The sequence below is a fragment of the Thamnophis elegans genome, chromosome 10, assembly GCF_009769535.1.
Source record: "Thamnophis elegans isolate rThaEle1 chromosome 10, rThaEle1.pri, whole genome shotgun sequence".
Classification (NCBI taxonomy): Eukaryota; Metazoa; Chordata; class Lepidosauria; order Squamata; family Colubridae; genus Thamnophis; species Thamnophis elegans.
In genome coordinates this window covers 44,568,039-44,592,960 of record NC_045550.1, presented here as the reverse complement: position 1 = coordinate 44,592,960, position 24,922 = coordinate 44,568,039, and the positions used below count along the sequence as shown (strand labels likewise).

The 24,922-nt window shown below is 35.1% G+C and overlaps 3 protein-coding genes across 6 annotated transcripts in view; 2 read left to right on the top strand and 1 right to left on the bottom strand.

The window, feature by feature from the left end:
* MED12L (mediator complex subunit 12L) overlaps positions 1 to 24,922 on the bottom strand; it is a 191,333-nt gene that overhangs the window by 91,475 nt on the left and 74,936 nt on the right. The window lies entirely within an intron of this gene.
* On the top strand, positions 3,177 to 11,292 carry GPR87 (G protein-coupled receptor 87). The gene is given in 12 exon segments (XM_032225566.1): positions 3,177 to 3,258; positions 3,924 to 4,016; positions 10,257 to 10,304; positions 10,307 to 10,333; positions 10,336 to 10,607; positions 10,609 to 10,654; positions 10,657 to 10,748; positions 10,750 to 10,819; positions 10,822 to 11,106; positions 11,109 to 11,151; positions 11,153 to 11,186; positions 11,188 to 11,292. Coding segments are annotated over 12 exon segments (1,197 nt in total).
* Positions 17,013 to 24,604, top strand: LOC116514353 (P2Y purinoceptor 14-like). Its single transcript, XM_032225908.1, is given in 8 exon segments — positions 17,013 to 17,285; positions 22,997 to 23,263; positions 23,266 to 23,319; positions 23,322 to 23,384; positions 23,387 to 23,536; positions 23,539 to 23,601; positions 23,604 to 23,882; positions 23,885 to 24,604. Coding segments are annotated over 7 exon segments (993 nt in total). The 5' UTR covers positions 17,013 to 17,285; positions 22,997 to 23,016; the 3' UTR covers positions 24,022 to 24,604.

Here is a 24,922-nt window from a genome sequence, read left to right as displayed (position 1 = left end):
TAAAAGATAATTACACACTGTGTCTAGAACAATGGTGGGTTGCATGCGGTATGCCCCTGTACGGGTGTACAGCTGCCTGCCCGGAGCACCGGGTACCGTTCTGGTACAGAGCTCCGGAAGGGCCATGCGCCCACCTGAGTTTCTTACTTGTATTTAAGCTCTTCGGCGCTTACGCACACAGAGCACGCAGCGCTTGCGTGATGCTCCACCGAGCAGCTGGAGCATCGTGGAGGTTCGCTGTGGCATTGCAAGAGGTAACGACGCATCCATGTGCGTTCATGTAGTGGATGCCGGAACCCACCACTGGTCTAGAATTAAACTAATGAAATTCTGACACTCACCTAACAATATTGTAACCTAAAGCATCAATATAATGGATCAACTGAGTAGAGATAATGTTCTAACTATATTCCCCAAAATATAGTCTAGTCAAACAGTGATGTTGCTTTGATTGAAAATGTGTATAAAAAGATGCACGATTATGTTTACCAAATGGATTTGTTCTAGTATATATTCCATATTTGCTCTGTTATAAATAGCAAAGTTTGCCTACAAAAAAACCTAGCACTGTACTGTTCTAAGCTCTTAATGCCAAAACTGGAAAAATGGCTAAAATATACAAGAGAATTCCCAAGGTACTTTTTATTGTTTTTGAAAAAAACTAAACTTGTATTAATCCACTAGAGTAAACACTTGTAACAATCAAGGATGGCAATTTTAGCTGAAATGCCAAGTGCTGCATTGGTGCTCCACTGTAGTAGACAATTACACAAAATCTCCTCTTATGAAGTTCAACAAAAATATACAAACAGCAGATGTCCACACCCTGTGCAAACAGCCTCCCTCATTTCTTTCAGAGTTGAGATCTCTCTTCTCCATCAAAACAGACTTTCTGTCAACCTGCTATGTATTATTTCACAGGCTTCAAGAAATAGAGCATCCATATCAGGCTACATCAAAAACACATCCAGAATTAAAATTATTGGATTGTTTGTAATCAGACACTGAAACAAACAAAACAGATGGAAACGGAAATGGCAACCCAGGCTGAGATTTGTATCTCTTTATGCAATATTTTTTAATCATCCTTCATTTTGAAACATATAGAATAGATCAGATATTTTTATCTATTATCCTTCAATCTATGATTTGTTTCTTGAGTAAGACTGTTACTTCTATATCCAAACCTGTCCGTCAACTTTACTGATGAATTGCATAATACCTGTAACATCGTACATACCTTTTATACAATTATCCCATTTGATAAGCTCTAACTTATACATGTTATACAACATAGAATAACAAAATCTATTAAAATTATTAGCGAAAGTATTCCTCTTTTCTTTTAAATTCTTGTTGAAACAGCTATGTAGTGCATTAGCAAAGGACAATTAAAGCCTCTGTTGATAGTCAAATTATCAAATATAAAAATATTTGCAAAACACTTGATTACGATTTGGACAAACCTGGTTAGGATTATTTGCATTTGAATATGAAGCAACTTACATTGACTGCAAGGCAGTGGGTTATTCTATTGAGCTATGGTGGGAATTTTTAACATGTTAAATGCTGTCATACTGAATTCCTTAAAGAGAAAAATTCAGATGTTTATAATTAAGCAGGAAGACTTTGTTTTGTCATAAACTAATGTCAAAAATGCACAAAATGAAATAGTGCAAACAATGGAATAAAAGTGATTGCCACTCCCTTCTGAATACACAAGTAATAATTATATATATATATTTGACAAAATGAAATGTGGAAGCAATCTTCAGTTGGCCATGAAATTTCAGAATGACTTTAAGATCTGATAGGCAGCAACATTTTAATAGCTTCTATTTGAGATTCAAATTAGTTGACTTTTAGTCCTTTGTATTGCAGCCCTATACATACACTTCTTTAAATGTTACTTGATTTTAAAACCATTTCCAACATTCTAACATATGTTCTTAAAACATATCTTATATCTCATCATAATCTATGTTATATATTTTGAATAGACTATACCTGCTTGAACCTCACTGCCAGTGATTGTCTGAATTGCCATAAAAAGCGTTGGGAAGGCAAATTTTGGCATGAGATAAAGGTTAATGGAATCAAAGAGATGTTGGACTTAGTCCAGTTGTGGTTATGTACTGGCAATATGCTGATTGCTTTTTTGACTCTGCTCTCAGGCTCTGTTACTCCTTCACCTGAAATTTTGGAATAAATCCAAATTCATCCAACCAGCTATCTTTCCATACTTACATTCAGTCTGGGTTTAGTTCATTTTGTATCTGAATCCCCTTATAACTTGCCTGCATTCATATAGATAAGCAAAGAAGATAATAGACCTGAAGTGATTTTTATGAAGGAAAAATTTCAGCCTTTCATAAAAAATATAATGGTCCCAGCATACTGCTAAGTCAGTGTCTTTCTCTCTTTCTCACTCCTGGTCTCCCACACACACATTTTCTTTTCTTCAAGGATTCTCAAATGAGTCCCATAGTTTGAAGTAGTTTGATCGTAATAAGATTTATTCAATACTTGTCGTATATAAACATTGTTTTGCTGTTATCTAAACACTAGGCATACAAACTTCTTTTTCCAAGCGCCCAAAACATAGCAGAGCATCTGTATTCAGTAATTCTCATACAGGTTCCAAAGTATATTTTATAGAAATATAATGTATACCAGAACAATGCTGGTCATTCATAATGTAGACAAAATGAAGAAAAAAGGTTGTGACCACTAAAAAAAACTACTATGTGGGTAAATCTCTGCTGATAAATATTTACTTACATATTTATCTCTACCTCTGATGCATGCAGAATGCCAAGATTAGCTCTCCTTATCCATATATACAGTCATATTCTCTCTTTACCCCGAATCAGGTTTATAAAAAAATCATTCCATGAGGATTTCATGATGAAACTAAGTTGAGGAGACGTTTGATGACTTGTACAAACAATAGAAAATCCCTGACATCCTCCAAATAAGCTTCACATCTTAGTATTTATTTTTTCTGCTTAGATAATTCTGGGAACAGAAGAATTCAATAGTATTCTTTCCTCTGTTTATAATGATAGGGTTTCTTTATTTAACTTTCATGTTACTGGAAAACTTACTAAGTACAAAGAAGAGCAACCAAGATAATTAGGAGACTAAAACATGATGAATGGTTGCAGAATTTGGGTATGGCTAATCCAGTGAAAAGAAAGACCCAAGAAACACATGATAGCAGTGATCCAATATTTGAGAAGCTGCCCGAAGAAGAAGGCATCAGCCTATTTTCCAAGCACCCAGAGACAAGACAAGAAACAACCGATGGAAACTAATCAAAGAGAGATCCAACCTATAACTAAGGAAAAATGTCCTGACAGTAAGAACAATCAACCAGTGAAACAGTTTGCCTTCAGAAGTGATGGCTGCTTATTCACTGAAGGCTTGTAAGAATTCTTATTTGGTGATTTGTCTTTCAACTTACAGCAGAGACTGCTGATAGAGTTCAACTACAGTTGTTGAAACCTGGATCTTTTTCTATTGGGAAAGAAAAGATTTAAAAAGAAGAGTGAGGCACAGTTGGATAGTTAAAAACAAAATAGGAAGCATTGATATAGAAGAATGTAAACTGTGTTAACAAATTAGAAATATGGTCATTATGGAAAAAAAATAATATTAGTACTACTTGAAATCGAGAGTTCCATCCAAATCAAGACCACTGATTTGAGCTCAATTTGTGTTCATTAATAAGATAAGGAAAGAATGGCAATACAGAAAATAACTGTCACATGTTTCTTCACAACGTACCATCATCTCCATCTGCTTCTTTCCCTGTCCAGTTATTGATAAGATAGTTACACTGAATTATTTGCTTATTGTAAATATTTACATTTTTATATTTTTCAGAAATTAAAATTTGCACAATCCATCATATACTGCAGATCAGTTTGCCACCAACATGACTTCTGAAAAGCATTTCATGTGCAAATCAACAGTAATAATGGGGTCTAATATATCATATCTGAACCTTACAGGTAATAATTGTTGTGTTTTTTTAGGGGGGAAGGTAAAGAAGGAATTCTATAACTTTTAAGTGGTTTCCTCTGCTTTTCAGCATAATTTTGCAAGATTCACATAACATTTTGCAAGCAATGTTATGATTATTTCATTGCTATTCAATTGTCCGGTTGAGTCGCTGCTATTTTCTTTGCAAGATTTTGGAAGTGGTTTGCCATTGCCTGCTTCATGGGGTGAAAGAGAATGACTGTCTGAAAGTCACCCAGTGAGATTAGAACTCACTGTCTCCCGGTTTCTTGCTTGGTGCCTTAACCGCTACATCAAATTGGCTTCAGTTTCATGAGGACTTTTTCTAATCTTCATATAACATTTAAGATAAATGCCAGAGCTTTGGATAATCTGTATGCTTTATGAAATCTTACAAAATAGTGTTAATGGTAGGGAGAAAGCAATACTTTGAAAGGAAACTATTGACACTGCAGCCAATTTATTTAGGTGAAGCTAGTTAGTAAACAAATTGTGTTTTCTATGTGAATTGCATTATGATTATAATTATATTATGTATAGTTGTTTCATTTAGGTAACATATGTTTCCCAACAAAATTATCACTCTGATATTCACGAGAAACAATGAAATTTCATGAAGCTCCTGGAGAAACTTTTAGCTTCTTGTGAATTCCAATTTCTTTTTTAATTATTATTAAAGTTTTTTTTGTCAAAACAAAACACAACACATTAAAATCTTCCTTTTTTACATACTGTAGAAAGTGTATCAGTTGGTTACAAAAAGACTTTGTGCATCTCTTCCACAGTCATTAAGCATAATTCATATTAACTCAAGTATTTTAACTCAGATATTTATACATGTTACTGTCATCATATCCCCATTTTCATTGGACTATAGTCGTTTAAACGTCCTTCATCATAAATATACCAAGATTTAATACATAACCACATACGGGCTTTCATTTACTATTTCTAAAATCCTCCAATGACACTAAATCCTTATATCCTATTCTAGCTAAACATCCATAATATTAATAACAAAGTTTTCTATCCTTCCTTTCCAAATCACTGTTTACAATTTACATCTCATTTCCTTATATTGTACCCATACATATGTACGTTATTATCATTATCCTTCCTTTATTTGACTATATCCTGCATCATATCATTTTCCCCCTAGTAATCAAGACTTAAACTGAATCTAGCTTAATTCTTTTTTATTATATTAACCTTTATATATAATCCAAAAGGGTTTCTAATCTTCCTTTCATGGGTACCATTCAATATTCATATCCAGTTATTAGTTATCATAACACTACACATTGTATACATTATTATCATTATCAATTATGTATTAAACTATATCTATTATCACTAAATTTTGCTAAGTTTAGCTAGTTTTAAATTATACTCTTCCATCTATCAACTTGTATCTTTCCAATAACAAACAGTGTCATATCTTCTGCCATTTGTGGCGTCAGTCCTCTAATCATCACTTTAATCAGCTTTATATGGACTCCTCTTAGCAACTCTTTGCTTATAAGATCTCTCATGTAATTTGACGCCCTTCTTCTGTTTCCTTAATCTGCTTCTTTGATTGTTGGTGGTGTTTATCAAAACTATTGCTAATAAGATTTCTCTCTTTAAATCCATAATTCTTTATTTTTTCCCCTTCTGTATCTTCTCATCTGGGGTAGGTTCCCCTCCATTTAATTCCTCTTTCAGTATTCCATTCTTTCCATTTTCAGAAACAAACAAATCACCATAAATATCAGCAATTTAATTTCTTTATATTCATTTTCCTCTTCGATTTTTTGGATTTTAACTGCCACTTTTTCCATTTGATGAACATATTCAACTTCTCCATCATATTTTACTGTTAGATGCACTAAGTAATCCAACTTCTTCTCTATCCTCTCACTTGTATTTGATAATTTCTGTGTTTCTGAGAATATATTTTGCAGATTTAAAACTTCTTTCCGGTGCTGAAAATGTGCCATGATTTCCAGCTGACAAACACTGCTACTCTAGCTTAGAAGGTTTTAGCAGGATTAAGTATTACAATAACATTTCACCTTTCTCTGGTTAAAAATCTACTTCAAAGGAACATCTGTGTGTTTTTCTTCTTCTTATCACTCTCTATAAATAAGCTGTAAGTCTTTGAAGTGCCAAGCCAGGATAATCAGTGAAAAAAGTATTTCGTTTCCAATACACAAAAATCTAGTTTCTGAGTAGCAGCGTTACAATGTTACCATTTCTTTGTTTCTTTTTTTATCTTTTTGTATTTCAAGTTTTTAAAAAGGTCCGATTCTTAAATGAGTTAGAAAAACACCCACAGTAATGAAAGAGGAGAGTTTTAGGTCCATAATTACAGAGAATAGTCAAAGGAAAAAAAAATAGAAGAAGGAAACTTAATCTGTTTGTTTAAAAGGCTTGCATAAATTCCATCCGTAAAAATAGCATTTAAAAAGTAAGATAACCCACTGTTCAAAACAAGTCCAAATTTAATTCCGCCGCTTATTTCTTCTGTTCTCCAATTTAAATTAATTTTAAGGTTTTTAAAACACTAAAAATTCCTCACCAGCTGAAAACACTTTCTCTTTCCATATCCTTCCATTTTGGAGCCGCCCCGACTTCATCAGCCATTTGGCTAGATTTTTTATCACCAGCTTGAAGAGTTTCTCTTGGATCAATCAGAGACTTTGCGATGTCCCTGTGATCAACAAGATGTATTCTTCCTGTTCACCGTCTCTATGGGATGTTTAGGTCCTTTTGGACCAACCAGAGGCAAAAGTGTCAACTGCAATCTCAGAGCATTGAGATCACACGTTGTGTCGTCGCAACTTCGGCTCCCCCCCCCTTGTGAATTCCAATTTTATTAAGTATTAAAAGAAAATCATTTGTTTTGAAAGAAACAAAGTGTCTTTTCCTTCTTACAACCATTATTTTTATATTAAATTTAGAAGTTTAAACAGCCAAAAATATATTGGAGAAAAGTGTGCTAAGTACTTAAGCCTAGTTTATTTCATGTTATCATCTGAAATGCTGATACCATTAATATTAATGTAAAATTTAATATTCAATAAAATAATATTAGTTTTCGCCCAGGAACATATTATTTCATTCATCAGATGAACATAACAGAAGATGCCTATGTAGGAAATTTGGTTGAAAATAATCCAAATTCCATTAGGGCAGTAACTTTATATGCTAATACCAACTTAGGTTCCATAGACCCCAGTCCAATTATCAGCTATATTTCCTTTTATGTAGTCTCTTTATTATTCTTCATAAATTTGCTTCCTGAATTGACAGCTTGCAACAATTATTCAAAATTTAATTGGCCTAATAAATTTACTTTAGTTATTATTAAAGTTGTTTAATTATCTTAATAATTACATTATTTAGTTTTAAAATACTCACAAACATTTTGCCAATCTAAAGCTACTCTTTGTGTTCTTGTCTTAGTCTTAAAAGCATATATAAAGTTATTCTATGGGTTATCCCATCTTTATCATTCATTTTATTAATGTTAAAAAAGTGTTCCTCCTTTTGTAAATTAAAGTCATAGAGCATTGGATTGCAGATCTTTCTCAAGAATTTCCCATAAACTGTTCCTTCCTTTTCTATGCATACTTCTAACAGTGTAAATCATGTTTAACATTAACTAGCATACATGTTGTACATTATTTGTAATCAGCTACAAAAATGCAGCCGAATTCAGTAAAGATGATCCATGATTGTATGAACTCTGCATTTAGAAAAGCAATGACACTGGCAGAAATTTAGAATTAGATATCAGTTACCTCGCCAATCCTATATAACTATTTTTCCTTTATTCGGTAGATCACATAATGTATCTTACTGATAGTCTCATATTTTAGACATGCAATATTACACCACCCACACACCCCACACACCAAAAAAGGCTTCAAAGTTTTCTTAGGAAGTTTGTTCAATTGCTGGATTGATCTTAAGAATTATAACACAAAAGATGTATTCAGAAATTACTTCTTTCTCAGTTCTCTTTGTATCCCTAAATATTCAGAGGCAAAGCTCAACAAGCCCTTGCATGCAGCAGGAACTTACTCATCTGTATTACTAAACGTATTCATTATTTAAAACAATGTACTCCCTGCCACCTCATTGTTGTAACTGTGGTCTAAAGCTCTTTTTTTTTAAATACAATATTAACACAGTACTAATAATTTTCTTGAAATACCAGTTTTGTTGCTGAAAGGCAGCTTTAGAAGAAAAACTTTCCCAAATGAATTAAATGTCAAACTTTATATGATCCACTGCAGAAAAATACTACAAAGCTTGACTTAAAATCTGTTGTGTCTCATTCCGTGTTTCTTGTAGTGGTCAACCTGAAGCTTTTGAAAAACTGAAAAGGGTAGAATAAAGCAACAATAATTTCCTGATGTCATTCCTCAGGGATTGAATGGAGTTGAATATGGAAACACACAAACCTAAATATCATGACCAATAGAACTCTTTCCAGACATTTCACCTGTACAAAAGTGACCCTTAAGTGATCTTTGAGAATATCGAGTCTAATATGCAGCTGAGTTCTTGCAACTTCAGCATTTCTTCTGCGTAAATATTTCCTACTAATAAGTAAGAACATCTCCACTCCACTGCTGCACAATTCTTCTATTTCACAGTTCCTTCTAATGCTGAACTTTGTCTTTTTATAATTTTGCCCACTAATTCTAGTGCTGCTCTCTGAGGCAACTACTCAATTATAGGTTCACAATTACTTGAATTTAAGCATTTACAGTAGTCTGTGTGAATGTGTATAGTAGCACATAACAGACAGTTATAATCAAATGCCCTTTACTACTACCAACTGCATAATTAATTCATTTGGGTAAATACATATTTTTAAAAGGATGCTACTTTATTGAAACTCCCAGTTTCCAATCCTTGCTATAAAATCAATGAGACATGATGTTAAAGCACTAATTATCATGATCTTGGCAACTTATATACCATTTCTACAATCATAACTAATAGTGCAATATCAAGATTAGTATCAAGTTATATATGTAAACCTGGTAGAAAATTGGTCTGTTCTCATAGCACCAGATGCTCCAGTCCTATTATACTGAATAGATCTTAGGAAGAGATTTATTTTGGTTGAGAGAATGCCTAGAAAGTACTTCTTAAAGACTCTTGGGTTGGGCAAAGAAGGAAACTTCAGCATAATACTGACTTGCCATAAATAAGGAAAGTAACCCACATCACACTACAATAGCAATAGCAATAGCAGTAGACTTATATACCGCTTCATAGGGCTTTCAGCCCTCTCTAAGCGGTTTACAGAGAGTCAGCATATTGCCCCCAACAATCTGGGTCCTCATTTTACCCACCTCGGAAGGATGGAAGGCTGAGTCAACCCTGAGCCGGTGAGATTTGAACCGCTGAACTGCTGATCTAGCAGTAGCCTGCAGTGCTGCATTTAACCACTGCGCCACCTTGGCTCTTAGCCAAGATTCTCATGTCTTATGATTCCTGGCCTTTGAACTAGAATCAAAAGAGAAATGAGTCAGACTTTTCTGCCCATCATTGTGATTATGATTTATGTTAATACTTCCTGAGAGCATCGTTGAAATAGTTACAATTTTTTAGTCTGTGTCTGTCGTCTGCACCTCTATAACTGTTTGGTTTGGTTCTGCAACCCAACAAGACAGACACAGACTTTGGAGGATAATTAGAACTGCAGAAAAAGCAATTATATCCAACATGCCTTCCATTGAGGACCTGTACACTGCACAAATCAAAAAGAGGCCCGTGAAAATATTTACAAATTACCTCACATCCTGGACGTAAATTGTTTCAACAACTAGCCTCAAAACAACGCTATAGAGCACTGCACACCAGAACAACTAGACACAAGGACAGTTTTTTTTCCCGAATGCCATCACTCTGCTTATAAATAATTCCTCAACACTGTCAAACTACTCACTAAGACTGCATTACTATTAGTCTTCTCATAGTTCCTATCACCCATCTCCTCCACTGCAGAACTATAACTTTTTTGCTTGTATCTTTATTGATGTTGTTTCCTGATTGCTTATTTGTACCCTATGACTATCATTAAGTGTTGTACCATATGATTCTTGACGAATGTATCTTGTCTTTTTATGTGCACTAAAGACAAATTCCTTGTGCGTCCAATTACACTTGGCCAACAAAGAATTCTATTCTATTCTATTTAACCAACCTTTTAACCATCATTTCTATAGATCATCAGTCTCCGGGTCAAGACATCAATCTTTGGGCCAATTATTCACAGACCTAATTGGGAATCCCATCAATAATGAATTACAACTATTGTTTTACCTCTGCTTTATCTCCTTATATTCTTGGCAAGCATCTTTCTGAATAGCTTGGCCGTATGGATTTTCTTCCACATCAGAAGCAAGACCAGCTTTATATTCTACCTCAAAAACATTGTAGTTGCAGATTTGCTGATGACTCTGACATTTCCATTTAAAAATTATTGAAGATTCAAGGCTGGGCCATGGTACTTCCATTTTTTCCTATGCCGGTTTACAAAGGTTTTGTTTTATGCCAGCATGTATACAACAATCGTTTTTCCTTGGACTTATTAGCCTTGATCGATATCTGAAAGTGGTAAAACCATTGGAGATTCCAGGATGTACAGCATTACTTTCACTAAGATTCTGTCACTTGTGGTTTGGATTGTTATGGTGTTTTTAGCTTTGCCAGATCTGGGTCCTGACTAATAGTTACCCAACTAGGATAAATACCAGTGACTGCTTAAAACTGAAAAGCCCATTCGGAGTCAATGGCACAATGCTATCATTTACTTCAATAATGGCATATTTGTCATTGTGCTGATTCTATTAATAGGATGTTATATTGAAATATCCAAATATATCTATAAATCCAGCAAGCAGTTTATTAGCGCTTCAAGTCACAAGAGGAAACACAGTCAAAGCATAAGGGTGGTGGGGACCGTATTTTTTATTTGCTTTGTGCCATACCACCTATGCACAATCCTTTTTACTTTGTGCCAGTTAGATAATTATTTAGGTGCTTCAGCCCACAAGATCTTGTACTACTGCAAGGAGTGGCTATTTTCCTATCGGCAAGCAATGTCTGCCTAGATCCAATCACTACTTTTTATGTGTAGATCGTTTTCACGGCGGGCTTTTCAGAAAATCAAACATACGGACAAGGAGTGAAAGCATCAGATCCTTTCAGAGTATCAAAAAGTCAGAAGTGAGGATTTATCATGAATATACTGATTTGTGACATCATTGCTAAGCATTTTTTTTAATGGTTATTTGTACCAATGTTTTATATTTGTAAATAAAGGTATTTTGCTTGTTTTACAAATCTGAATATATTTTGTGATTAACATTTTCAGCCTTTCCATGATTTTCTGTTTGAAAAGGAAGAAAATAGTTGTTCAATAATTATTACATAATATATGTCCTTTGACAAGTGAGGATTTTTTTTTTACTTACATTAGGATTATTTTAAAAGATATATGGTGCCATCTAGTGGACAAAAGCAGGGTGTGATACAATGCAAGGACTTAGCAGCTCAAACAATGCTATCTAAGGATAGTTCAAAACTGTAGCTAAGTGCTTTTCTCCCAGGCTGCTCCCAGCTGTTTCTAAAGACAACTTCAAAAATTGCAGCCTTGTGTGTTGGCAATGGGACTAAGCCATAAACATAAGGCCCGATTGGTTGTTTCCCTATTTCTTGCCCTTCCTATCCCTTCCTTGCTGATTGTTTCCTCTAACTAGTTCTCATATTTTCCTTAGTTTTCCCAGATATTCTCTCTCTCTCTCTCACACACACACACACACACACTCACACACACACACACACACACACACAAACACCATTATTGCTCTTCCTGCCCTAACTTTCCCATATAATATCTTTTGATAATAAACTTTTCTTTGCTGACTTATGGGTACCATTATTGCAATGATGCTACAGTACTCAAAGCATTCAGGGACATGTTGTCCTTTTACTTCTACTTATCTGAAAATCAATGGGAATTTTGCAACAAAGTACACTGATTGTAACATTTCTACATTCTAAAACTTCCCAAAGATGATGTTTAAAATATAAACAAAACGGAATATAAGCTTTGCAATACTAAGTCTGGGTGCAGAAAATCAGAGGGTGCATAGTTCATTCAACATCGGTGGATATCAAAAGGGAGTTCACTGGGAGACATAAGGATTGAATGGAGCAATAGTTTCTGGGTTGAGGATAGTTCATTGACTTAACTGCCCCCTGATGGATCACCAAGATTAAGTGGGGGGGGGGGAATAGCATCTGTCAATCATTGTACATTGCAGCCTATTAGAGCAGAGCAAAATAGCTGCACAGGACATGACCCACCATTGCGAGAAAGCATGCAAGGTGTTTTGACCAATCACAGCTAAGCTGTCAAAAGATAGAATGGAAGCCCTGAAGACCAGAAAACAGTTTCTTTGAAACCAAAAGCTGTAAAATACAGGTGTGAGATTTATTTCATTGGCCTGGGAAAGGGAGAAAGATGATGTCATAGGTTTCAGCTGTCCAGAAATGATAGCAATGGGCCAAACAGAAAGTATGGCTTGTACAGATTCATGGTTGCCTAACTGATATTCTGTAAAACTTAAGTCAGGCTATAATACAATCAATTTAGGCAGAGACCTCATAATAAGCTGCTTTTAATTCATCTTACAAGGCACGACTGGACAGGTTTCTCCAATCTAGTTTCCAGTCAGGTTAGCTTTGGCATAAACCACAAGACTAATTTAAATAGCAAACAAATAATCACGAAAGGGTTCCCACTGTGCCAAGATAAGTGGTAGCCCTGTTTCAATCTATTTCCTCCTTGAAGAAAGGGAATACTAATTAAAATTCAAGGCAATCCACTTACTCATATTTATAGCACTATCTGAAGCAAAATATGAAATGCATTAACTTCTCCTCAAAATTTTCCTTAGGCAATCATAATGCAAACCTTTAAAATAAGCAGTAGAAGCGAAGATGCCATTTTGAATTTTATCAAATGGAAGCTTTAAAAGTAAGATTATTAGCAGCACTAATGTGCATAGCCAAATGGTGGCAATATATTACTGTCAATAACATATAAACTGGCATGCCTAACAAATTCACACTAACATTAATTCAAGGGAGGTTGGACTTAGTTTGCTTGTGGCTATATAGGGATTCTAGGCTGCTCTTTTAACTCCACCCCCAAGTTCTGGCACTTCTACAGTTCCCACCCCCCCCAAAAAAATTAATGTCTCTAATATATAGTTCTGTGCACTTTGGTATTTAGTCATGCTGGCCACATAACCACAGAGACGTCTTCAACAGTGCTGGCTCTTCAGCTTTGAAAGGGAGATGAGCACCGCCTCCTAGAGTCGGAAACAACTAGCACATATGTGCAAGGGAAACCTTTTACCTTTTTCTGGAATAGCCACAGGGTCCCTGAATATAGGGACGTGGTAGCTCAGTGTCTAAGACACTGAGCTTGTCGATCAAAAGGTCGGCAGTTTGGCAGTTGAATCCCTATTGTTTTGTAACAGAGTGAGCTCCCGTTACCTTCTCAGCTTCTGCCAACTAGCAGGTTCGAAAGCATGTAAAAATCAAGTAAAAAAATAGGAACCACCTTTGGTGGGCAACATAACAGCGTTCTGTGCGCCTTCGGCATTTAGTCATGCCAACCACATGGCCACAGAGACCTTTTCGGACAGCGCTGGCTCTTTGACTTTGAAACAGAGATGAGCACCGCCCTCTAGAGTCGGAAACAGCTAGCACATATGTGCAAGGGAAACCTTTTACCTTTTAATGTATAGTTAAACACAATCCAAATGCAACTCTTTGATCTTATGACAGAGTTATCTTAATACATGCATCAAGCCTTTTTAAAATTCATATCAATTTAATTATGCATTATTTAAAATGGGCCCACTTCAAAGAGTTTCTCAGCAACTAACAGCAAGATATAAAATGGATTAAAAACATGAAAATAAATAATATAAACACTATAAAATACCCATCAATACCTATGATGGCCATTCACAATCAACTAAAGTCAAAGAGAGATAGAAAAAGGAGTGTATTCGTTTTGTTTGTTTGCGAAAGGCATTCAGAATTGGGGCAATAGAAACATCCAGGTTATTCTAAAGACTGGTGCTCTAAGAGCAAAAGTCCTTGTCCCATGGGCTTTTGAGGAGTAGGTACTCCCAAGAGACTTTGTAGATTTGACCACATAGGCAGAATCAGTTCCGGCTATGACAATTCTGGAGGAATCCCACTGCTGCATCTCACTGGACTTTAAAGGTAATAATCAGCATTTTGAATTGGGGCTGAAAGCCTATCAGCACAATGACTTTAATTTTGAAGTTATTCTATTATGGAATTATTGTCTCACCAGCAAAATAGTCAAACATTATGATAATTGTACAAATATCTCTCCCTTACCTTACCAGAAAATAGATATCCACCTGACCTCCACATCTGCAGATGCAAGTAGTTCTTGGCTTACAACCAAATATTTCGCAACCATTCAAAGTTACAATGGCATTTAAATAAGTAACTTATAAGCATCCTCCCACTTATGACCATCACCAGATTCCTATGGTCACATGATCAACATTTGGGTACTGGGCAGCCTGCATGTATTGATGACTGTTGCAGTGTCCTGGAGTCATATAATCTCTATTTGTGACCTTCCCAGGAGGTTCTGACAAGCCCAATCAATGGGAGAAGTTGGATTTGTTCCACATGCAACAACCTCGGCAAACAAAAGGTCATAAAATCCAGCACAACCAACATAACAATTGCCTTACTTAGCAGTAGAAATTCTAGTCCCAATTTGGTTGCAAGTTGAGGACTACCGGAACTATAGAGAAAAATGTGATGCTAAAGTAAACACAGTTGACAAGATTCTATATACAAACTCCTGTTTTCCTTTAAATAATCTGGTTAATAACAATGTGTGATCTTCTAACTTTCATGATGGCATGTGGTTGTGAAGGGTTTGACACAGATCACTCTATTCATGGTTGTATTATGTGCTTGTATAATGTCATCAACACTTTCCTGTGAATTTCTTGGGAATAACAGTGGCATAAAGGTAGACCTCAACTTTCAACCCACAATTGGGACTAGAATTTTCTTTGCTAAGTTGTTAGGTGAGCTGCAACCCCTACAATCTTTTTGCTATGGTTGTTAAGTGACTCATTGTAATTATAAGTGAATTGCACAATCTTTAAGCAAATCCAGCTTCCCCCATTGATGCTGCTTGTCATAAGCTAATTGGGAAGGTCACAAATCACATGACCCTGGGACAGTGTAGTTGTCATAAATACCTGCCAATGGCCAAATGCTCAAATTTTGATCATGTAACCATAGAGATACTGCAACGATTGTAAATGTGAGGACTGGTTGCAAGTCATTTTGTTCAGCGCCGTGGTAATTTCAAAAGGTTGTAAATTGTTTACAAATGGTTGTAAATTAAGGACCACCTCTGCTGGCTTGGTATTTTGAGGTTTGAAACAGTGGTGGTTCTCTGGGTGTGGCTTGGTGGGCATGGCCTGGTGGGCATGGTAGGCAAAGGATATTGTAAAATCTCCATTCCTACTGCACTCTGGGGGAAGGTTACTGGACAATCCCCATTTCCTCCTGATCAGCTGGGACTCAGGAGGCAGAGAATAGATGGAGGCAGGGCCAGTCAGAAGTGGTATTCACCGGTGCTCCGAACTACTCAAAATTTCCAAAAATTTATATTTGATAGTAAGTCCTAATTAGCCAGGCTTTCTTCTTAATAAGAATGCTCAAGAATAAATCTATAATTGAAATAAACATAGAATGTGAGACAGAGAAAAAGAGACAGAGAGAGGGAGGGGGGAGGGAGGAAGGAGGGAGGGAGGGAGAGAGGGAAGGAAGGAAGGAAGGAAGGAAGGAAAGAAAGAAAGAAAGAAAGAAAGAAGAAAGAAAGAAAGAAGAAAGAAAGAAAGAAAGAAAGAAGAAAGAAACAAATAGGAATTATGCCAACATTTAAGGAAATGTAAACAATTGTTCTAGCTCCTATGTCATTTCATTCTTAGGCGTCACAATGTAGCCTGTTTTATATAAGCACAGCTACTTCTTTTTAAAAGTTCATAGGGAATAAAGGCAGACATTGTGGTATGTGATGTTTCTCAATCTTAGATAACAGAAGATGAATCTACAGTTGATGGTTCATTCAAGTGGCATATTTAATGCCACCCGTGTTCTTTAGAATTATACTGTGGCAATTTCATTGTGTTCAATGTTATTAATATTAGGACAAAGTTAAATAGTTATTCCTCATATAATTAGGTTTATATCAGAAAAAAGACTATTAAAAAAATTCTTTCACATAATTACACCAGGAATTGCAGCTTCTTGGATCCATAAACTCCTCCTGTGTGGCTCTCAACAGGTGGCAAATTTCCAAAAGATCTGACTGATTCTATACAGCAGTTCCCACAAGGACTTTTAACATATACTCATCATGATTTCATGTATTTTCATTTTAAACACTATTCATTTCTGATTTGATGTAAAAAGAAAATAATTACAAAGCATGTTTCAGGTTTTTTTTTAAAAAGGGAAGTTACACTAACAAAATCGAACAGCATTTTGTCTGCAGCTCTTGCAGTTATTCCACTATTCCATTATCTCTTTGCAAAGCACCAGCACTTCTTCCATAAAAATAATGCAGTCCTAGAAAAGATTTTCACTGCTTCCATACAAGGCACATATCACTTTGAAAAAATTCATTAAATCTCACCAGATAAAACAAAAAACAAAAAAGTACGGTTAAATATATTTTTTCTGCTTAATATGGAAGTACAGATAGAATATTTATTACCAAAGATGTGTACTTCAGTAATTCTAAAGTAAATAAATGAATGTGTGGTTCGTTGCTTCTGCCAATTTTGTGGGAACTGTTTAGTTTCTAAGAACTGGGCACGTAAGGAGGAAATTAGAATTTGTAAGAGTTGCTATAGCTATTAGGGAACTATCATGGTTTCAGCTTCAACATTTCCTTTTTCTTTTTTTTTGGCAATATTTTAGATTTGGCACTCACAATTTAATCAGCCTCTCATGTCCAGCCCAGTATCAGCTGGGAGCTGCACACTCTACAACTCTGGGGCTTTTAAACCAGTGTGGGAAGTGCTGGGAACTTCATTTCGGCATGGATTTGAAAGGGCATCATCATTTCTGAATCATCTGAAAAACTACCAAAGTTTATACTGGTAAGAAGTTACTATACATTTATTTGTTTGGGGGTTTTTAATATATTTTTGTCAAAATGCTTGATCCCAAATCTTGCTTTAGGATTATAACTCCAAACAGCAGACTAGAAAAAGATATTTGAAACACAATAAATGGAATAGATGTCTGCTAAATATGTCATCATATTACTGGTACAGTATATTATTTTAACAAATAGTTTTTTGACTATACAGCATTCAATTGCAACACCATTATAAAGGTTATGTTAAATCTCATTAATAAGATGATATATGTTATGATAACATAATCTAATTTAAAACTAGTAATAAGAATCAAACACCCCAGTTAGTTTACAAATAAAAATAATATTAGTTATTCATTATTAGATATACATTGCATTAAATATAGCTTTCCCTGAACTAATACTCAAGTAGTTATAAAACTAGCCATATCTTATCTTTGTACCTCTCATACGTTAAAAAAATCTATAAAATGTTAAATCTGATTACATTTGTATTAAAGATTGCTTGCATCTCAAATATATCAGTATAATTAGCTATCTCCTTATAGTTACTGGGATGTGATGAGAATTTATTTTTTAAAAAAAGATTTTGGTGAAAAATAAAAGTGGAAAACAAGTTTTACGTGTTATCTGTAGAAAGCCAGGAAGGCAAAACATACCATAACTAGAAAGTGGAGAAAAGTTAAGACTCTTTAAAAGTCTTATTTGTATTATTGGACTGGATACTTGCAACACAAAGTAAATTTAGCTTGATAACCAGTGCTAATGAACAAATGACTTACCAGTACCTCTTATTATGAATATTCAGTATAAAATAGCATTATTGAGCAAAGAATATAGCCCATGCTGGTTATTTTTTACAGAAATATTGCACATTGCACAAATTACAATATTTAAGATATGTTTATTACTGTGTTATTTTTATTATTAAAACAAATTATTATTCATTGTTAGAAATCCTTGTCTTTCTGTAAACTTTCATGCTTGGCAGAATAATTTTGGGTTTCTGACATCAGAGCAATCCAGTGATTTCAAAGCTCTGCAGAACAGAAATGGGGGGATGCTTTTGGTTTATAATAAACTGTGCTTTTTAGGGATAGGTTGAACTGAATACCAACATACATTACACTGCTGTATGGATGGCACTGGAGGAAAATATAGGTTCTAAAAAGAGGGGAGTTACAGGCTTATGCAATACAGATGTGATGGGATATGATGACAAGGTATTTCACTGTATATAATAAATTGTGCTTAGAGGATTCAGAGGGGCCACTAGAGTACAATTATGAAATAATAAGGAAAACTACAAAGTCAAATGTGGCTTCTGGAAATAAAGAGCAAAAGAAGAATATTTTATGACATAGTTTCTTTCTTTTGCTTTTCCTGCTCATTTTCCTATTCCTGCTTTCTTACTTCCCTTTTCTTTAACTTGTGACCTTTCCTTGGCCCTTGAAATATTTGATGCCTTAGGAACAAGTTTAGTTTTCTTGGAAATACATTTTTGTAATGTATTTCGTGGCTCAATTTAACACCATAGATTCAAGCAGTGCTTTGATTTTCCTGGGAAGATATACTTGGGCTAGGGGCTTTTAGCTGGGCCTGCAATTCTACTTTGGGTGTTAACAGTTGGTATAAATGCTACTCTGGTTTGCAAGCAGAGAAATGAAATGGGCCCAAATTTCTTCTGGGCCCATACTGTGGTAAGCTGTTACAAACATTTATTGTAGGTATTGAGTTGCTCACATTGAAATCAATCAGTCTAAAAAGATCACAAGACATTCTATGAACATTAAGGTCTCCAAACGCTCAACTTTTCTCTGATCTTAATTTAAGGAAATGGATCTATATATCGAGCTGTTGTCTTAAAAGGCCAGACTGAAATTTTGGAGTTGTTTCAAAGAAAAGAGAGTTGATACATTTTTCACTGGTTTCCATAAACACATTATATATGTAATCCCATGCAGTTTATTTCTGCAATCTCTTTGGCCTTCTCATGTCCAAAGTCAAGTTCAATTGTGTAAATATCACATATTTCTTTTAGAGCCTTCATTTTTAAATCAACTCATTAAGTTTTGGGCTATAAATGACAATTATAGAAATTGCCAATGTATGCAGAAATATTTCTCACAAAGGTATTTATGGATTTGGGGAAAAAACAAATCCTAGTTGCAATTGGGTAACTTGTAACTTGTCAACTAAAGAAAGGAGATTTTAAAAAGAAAGAAAGGAAGGAAGAAATCTGAGTACCGGTAATACCAATACTGTTCACTATACTTCCCTATATATTTATCTGATATAACCGCATATAACCTTCTTTCATTTTCATACACTTCATATATTGCCTTTTCTTTAAACTTCTCATTTTTTTCTCAAAACATCTATAGCTTATGTGGTCTTGTTCCTTCTCTCAATTTTATAATATTTGTAATTTATTCCTTATTCGTCCATTCCATACTTCTTGGCATGTTCTTCAAGACAGAGATTTTCATTTATGTCAACTGCCAATCATCCCTTGCAAGAGATTGCATATTACTCACTGCCTTTCCCTCAGCATTTCTACATCTTAAAATTTCTCTGTCAATTTTCCAATTTTAGCAAAATTTTACCTAGGAACATAAGGTCGTCAACTTTAATTTTGCAACATTTATATGTAATTTGGATTCAATCACAGTATTTCTTGTACCTGGTTCTAACACATTAATATTCAGATCCATATTTCTCACTTTATCATTAAATGAATCTGGTGATGGTCAAAATTGACATGAGTTGCTTCTTTTCTCTCACATTTTCTGCAATCCTGCGTTTGTCCCAGAAAACCTTATATAAAATAAGCCTCAGTGTATTTTTATCAATAGTAATTCCATAAGAGTAATAGTAAGATTAAGATTAAGAATAAGAGTAAGAGTAATTCCATAATTCCATAATAGTAAGAGTAAGAGTAAGAGTAAGAGTAAGAGTAAGAGTAAGAGTAAGAGTAAGAGTAAGAGTAAGAGTAAGAGTAAGAGTAATTCCATAAGAGCCGAGGTGGCGCGGTGGGTAGAGTGCAGTACTGCAGGCTACTTCAACTGACTGTTATCTGCAGTTCGGTGGTTCAAATCTCACCGGCTCAGGGTTGACTCAGCCTCCCATCCTTCCGAGGTGGGTAAAATGAGGACCCAAACTGTTGGGGGCAATATGCTGACTCTGTAAACCGCTTAGAGAGGGCTGAAAGCCCTATGAAGCGGCATATAAGTCTTACTGCTATTGCTATTGCTATAATAGCACTTTTCTATTGAGAAAGTTTGCCTACAATTTTCTCAAGTTCAACTCATTAAAAGAAGTAGAAATGCTAAAATGACAAAAACTGACTTTATAGACTTACATAACTTAAAAAGGAGACAGGAAGGAAAAGCTGCATTTATGGGAAGTGGAAGTAGGATTGGAACATTTATCATTATAGTAATTCCAGTTATTTCTAAATTGTGGTGTCCTGAACAAGAATTCAATCCAGTTATGCTTCCCCCAATTAAAACAGGAGTCGCAAATCAGAATATACATGAAGTATGAGACAGATTTTTTTCTGTGTGTTCGGGAAGGGATTATAAACATACAATTTTATTTTAAAAAATATCACATTACAATCTTATATTCTAAATACTTGGTCATAGTGAAAAGGCTTCTATATGTGCAGAAATCAATTTCCATAATCAGGATAAAGTTAAAGATAAAGGTTCCCCTTGCACATATGTGCTAGACATTTCCAACTCTAGGGGGGGGTGCTCATCTCCGTTTCAAAGTCAAAGAGCCAGCGTTTTCCAAAAAGGTCTCTGTGGCCATGTGGCTGGCATGACTAAATGCCGAAGGCACACAGAACGCTGTTATCTGCACACCAAAGGTAGTTCCTATTTTTTTACTTGAATTTTTACATGCTTTTGAACTGTTAGTTGGCAGAAGCTGGGACAGGTAACGGGACCTCACTCTATTACAAAGCAATAGGGATTCAAACCACCAAACTGCTGACCTTTTTGATCGACAAGCACAGCTGAGTTACCACTGAGTTACCACTTCCCTATATTCATGTGGCTATTCCAGAAAAAACAGTAAACATCAATATCTGTTTACAAAAATAATAATTATATATAGGTCCATTTCATCAGAAGCAAAGTATGTGATGAGTTATTCTAGTTAATAGATTGTGTGCATCTTTTGTGTGCATCTACAGATGCATTTGTATCTGTAGTATTTCTGGGAATGACCTTGGGAGACAGAAGCTGAGACAGCCATCAAACAAAAGGTCTCTTAGCCCAGAGAAGGAAAAGGAATGTGGGAAGCATCTCAGATGGGGCTATACCTAGTTTTAAGGAAAGGCAGGGGATAGTAAAGTATTTTCAGATCTGATAGATTTTGTTATAGTAACCCTTACAATAAAGGTAAGTTAGTATTCATCGTTTGTGCTTGTTGTATAGATTTCCTCAAACAGCTGGTATAACTCTTACAAGTCTGAAAGAATTGATCATCTCATTTACTTCCCAAAACTAAGAAGAGTCCTTTTTATGGTTTTTTTTCCTTCTGTGAGCTGAGATATCTTTTATAAGTAGGTGAAGTTAACAAATGAGAGCACCAGGCTTTAAATGTTGGGCTTGGACAACCTAGAACTATGCTGACTAAGGTCTGACCTAAGTGTAGTCCACAAAATTATCTGCCACAACGTCCTACCTGTCAATGCTACATCAGCTTCAATCACAATAATACATGAGCACACAATAGATACAAACTCAAGGTTAACCGTTCCAAACTCGATTGCAGAAAATATGACTTCAGTAACAGAGTGGTCAATGCCTGGAATGCACTACCTGACTCTGTGGTTACATACCCAAACCCCCATAATTTTAACCTTAGACATCTACTGTTGACCTCACCCAATTCCTAAGAGGTTTTTAAGAATGTGCATAAGTGCACCAGCATGCCTGCAATCCTTGTCCTACTGTCTCTATTAATTCAAACCTATTTACTTTGTTCATATTTATGTTTTATGCTTATACTTGTTATCTTTTACATGTTTGACAAATTAAATAAATAAGTAAATAAAACATTGTTAAAAGATGCTTTATAAAAAGGTGAGTTTCTGAAGTTTGAGGAACCTGGAATGAATATTTCTACTATTTATATATTTCTTAAAATATTTATGTGTTTATGGGCCTATGTAAGAATAGGCAATCTTGGCAAGCTTTAAAAAAACTGAGCAGAATTACTGGCTAATACTGGACTGGAAAACTATCAGGAAATGCAGCTTAAACTAAATTGGCAAGTTGAGTGGGGGACCATTTCTAAGAAGATAATGGCAAAATATTCCTTATTCTTATAAGAAAACTACAAGCAGGTGTTGTTATCAGAGGCTGACTTCAACTTTCAGTAGAAGCAATTAATTATTTCCTTCTATCCATTAAAAATTACCATTCTCTGACAGTACTCAAGGGTAGTGCATCTCGACATTAAAAGAAACTGTTTACAAAACTAAAGTAAATAAAAACATAAAAATCACACATTTTTGTGATGACTATTGTCTAAAGATTGCTTTGATCCTGTTTGAAATTATATTTCAAACAGTAATACTTTATTTGAGAAGGTTGCCTTTTTACTTGCAATGGCATGTGGACCATATGATATTATAAAGAGAAAAATGCATGGAAATTGTTTTCTTAAACTTAACTTGATCTTTTTTTTCCCCAGGGACTGTAAATGAACTGAACATGGTCGATTCAAGGAATACTTCAGAAAGTAACTGCGATAGAAATAAAATCATTACCCAACAAATTATTCCATTGCTCTACGGTTTCATTTTTATAGGTGGAATACTGTTAAATGCAGTGGCAGCTTGGATCTTTCTTCACATTCCTAGCAAGACAAGTTTTATTGTTTATCTCAAGAACATTGTCACAGCCGACCTTATTATGAGCTTAACTTACCCTTTTAAAATATTTTCTGACTCCAAAATTGACATTGGCAGCTCGACATCGTTGTCTGCCGCTTTTCTGCTGTCATCTTTTACCTAAATATTATATTAATATAACATTATTTGGACTCATAGGCTTTGACAGATGCTTTAAAGTAATGAAGCCCAATTCAGCACTTCTGCTTTCAGTGTCCAGTGTAGCAAAATTGTATGTCTGGTCGTATGGCTGCTACAGATTGTTATCTCTTTTCCCAATATTATTTTAACAAACCAACTTCCTACAAAAAACAATTCAATTGACTGTATGAAGCTCAAAAGCCTCTTGGACTCCAGTGGCACAAAGCTTCAAACTACACATGCCTAGGAATTTTCTGGATTGTGTTTTTCTCCTAATAGTCTTCTACAGTTGCATTGCCAAGAAAATATATATTTCCCACCAAAAGTTTAAGAAAAACTCCCACGCTGGCAAAGAAAAGACCAACCGAAACATTTTCACCATCATGTTTGTGTTTATCGTTTGCTTTGTTCCGTATCACTTGGTCAGAGCCCCATATACGTTAAAACAAATCAAACCTGATTACGACTGTCAGATTAAAAATATACTGTATTACCTAAAAGAATTTACATTGATACTGTCAGCTGCAAATGTTTGTCTTGATCCAGTTATTACGTATTCCTTTGTCAACCGTTTAAGGAAAAACTGTACCAAAAATTGCATCTGAAAGTTAAAACATCTGAAGAGTTTGAAAATTCTAAATCAAAAAAGTCAAATGCTATTGTTGAAACTGTTATTGTTTTATAATTTTAACAGCAACATTATGGAAATGTGGGCATGTTGTTGTATTAAGGAAACAGTGTATGACTGATAAAATAATATTTGCCCTACTCAATCATTGCTGTAATACCTATCCAGAAACCCTTCTCCTTACATGATGAATTGATTACACACTTAATTATTCAAGTAGTACTCGATTTCCAACCGTAGTTGGGATACATGATCAAAATTTGGATACTTGGCAGCCGGCATGTATTGATGACTGTTGCAGTGTCCTGGAGTCATATAATCTCTATTTGTGACCTTCCCAGCTGGTTCTGACAAGCCCAATCAATGGGAGAAGTTGGATTTGCTCCACATGTAACAACCTTGGCAAACAAAAAGATCATAAAATCCAGCACAACCAACATAACAATTGCCTTACTTAGCAGCAGAAATTCTAGTCCCAATTTGGTTGCAAGTGTAGGACTACCGGAACTAAAGAGAAAAATGTGATGCTAAATTAAACACAGTTGACAAGATTCTATATACAAACTCCTGTTTTCCTTTAAATGAGCCGAGGTGGCGCAATGGTTACGATGCAGTACTGCAGGCCACTTTAGCTGACTGTGATCTGCAGTTCAGCAGTTCAAATCTCAACAGCTCAAGGTCAACTCAGCCTTCCATCCTTCCGAGGTAGGTGAAATGAGGACCCGGACGCGGGCAAGTTGCTGACTCAATTTGCTAAAAAATTTGTAAACCGCTTAGAGAGGGCTGAAAGCCCTATGGAGTGGTATATAAGTCTAATAAATAAATAAATAAATAAATAAACAAATAAATAAATAAATCTGGTTAATAACAATGCGTGATCTTCCAACATTCGTGATGGCATATGGTTATGAAGGGTTTGACACAGATCACTCTATTCATGGTTGTATTATGTCCTTGT